This window comes from Tupaia chinensis, unplaced genomic scaffold, assembly GCF_000334495.1.
Source record: "Tupaia chinensis unplaced genomic scaffold, TupChi_1.0 Scaffold000231_1, whole genome shotgun sequence".
In the NCBI taxonomy this organism is placed as follows: Eukaryota; Metazoa; Chordata; class Mammalia; order Scandentia; family Tupaiidae; genus Tupaia; species Tupaia belangeri.
This window is the reverse complement of record NW_006159706.1, coordinates 1,795,196-1,796,042: the sequence shown is the minus strand read 5'-3', so window position 1 is coordinate 1,796,042 and position 847 is coordinate 1,795,196. Positions and strand designations below refer to the sequence as shown.

Sequence of the window (847 nt, the reverse complement as noted above, 5' to 3'; positions counted from 1 at the left end):
TGCATCTTGGAGCGATGCACACAGGCCGTGATGGCTGCATGATGGCAGCCGCGCAGCTGACAGTGACCATGACACCATTGATCGAAGGGTACCCTGACTTCAGAGAAGGTAGCATGTGAAATATGAACTATGGCAATTTCTTTTTGTTTTTAAAAAATCTTGTATTTATTATTATTTTTTAATTTTTTGCTATAGGGTATATGCACTCACCAGAGAGAGAGAAAGTGAGAGGGCAAGCCGCCAGGTCTAGGTTTCCGGCAGGAGTCAGCCATGTGGGAGTCCAGCAGCCCCTGCTGGCCCCAGCTGTGCCGATTTCTAACATTTACTGACCACTTACTGTGTGTTAATTATCACCCCTAAAGCCCCATAAGGTTGATCACTTATTAGATCCATTTTACAGATTAGGAAACAGGTGAGCAAGGGTAAAGTCAGGGTTCCAGGTCACACAGGCAGTAGGTGGCAGAGCCAGGACTGAGCTCAGGCTAATGCCGGGTGTGCCCTGTTGGCCACCAAACCTGTAAAAACTCGAGGGGCCCAGCCATGCAAACCTGCTGCCCTGTCCTCCTCTCCAACTTCAAGACCCGCGGGCGAATGGCACTGGCGTGGCCCCTTCAGCAAACAGCTTGAGGGAGAAATCGAGGGCCGGGGCTGCCTGGGTCAGCATCCCCAAGGAGATGACGTCAATGTGGGGCCCACAGAACTGAGCGAGGTTGCCCAGTGTGACACCGCCGCTGGCCTCCACCGCCACACTCGGAAGCCTTCAGCGCCGCCGCCGCGGGGTGCAGCTCCTGCAGGACACAAGCCAAGAGGTGACAGCTCTCCCCCCACCCCCCAGGGCCCCTGGCCC

General features: G+C 54.9%; 1 protein-coding gene across 1 annotated transcript in view; it reads right to left on the bottom strand.

The window, feature by feature from the left end:
* Positions 1–231: 231 nt before the first annotated feature.
* The window catches only part of QPRT (quinolinate phosphoribosyltransferase), a 33,574-nt gene continuing 32,958 nt past the window's right edge, over positions 232–847 (bottom strand). The window contains 2 exon segments of the mRNA XM_027771726.1: positions 232–755; positions 757–816. Coding sequence (XP_027627527.1) covers positions 575–755; positions 757–816 — 241 coding nt within the window. The 3' untranslated portion in view covers positions 232–574.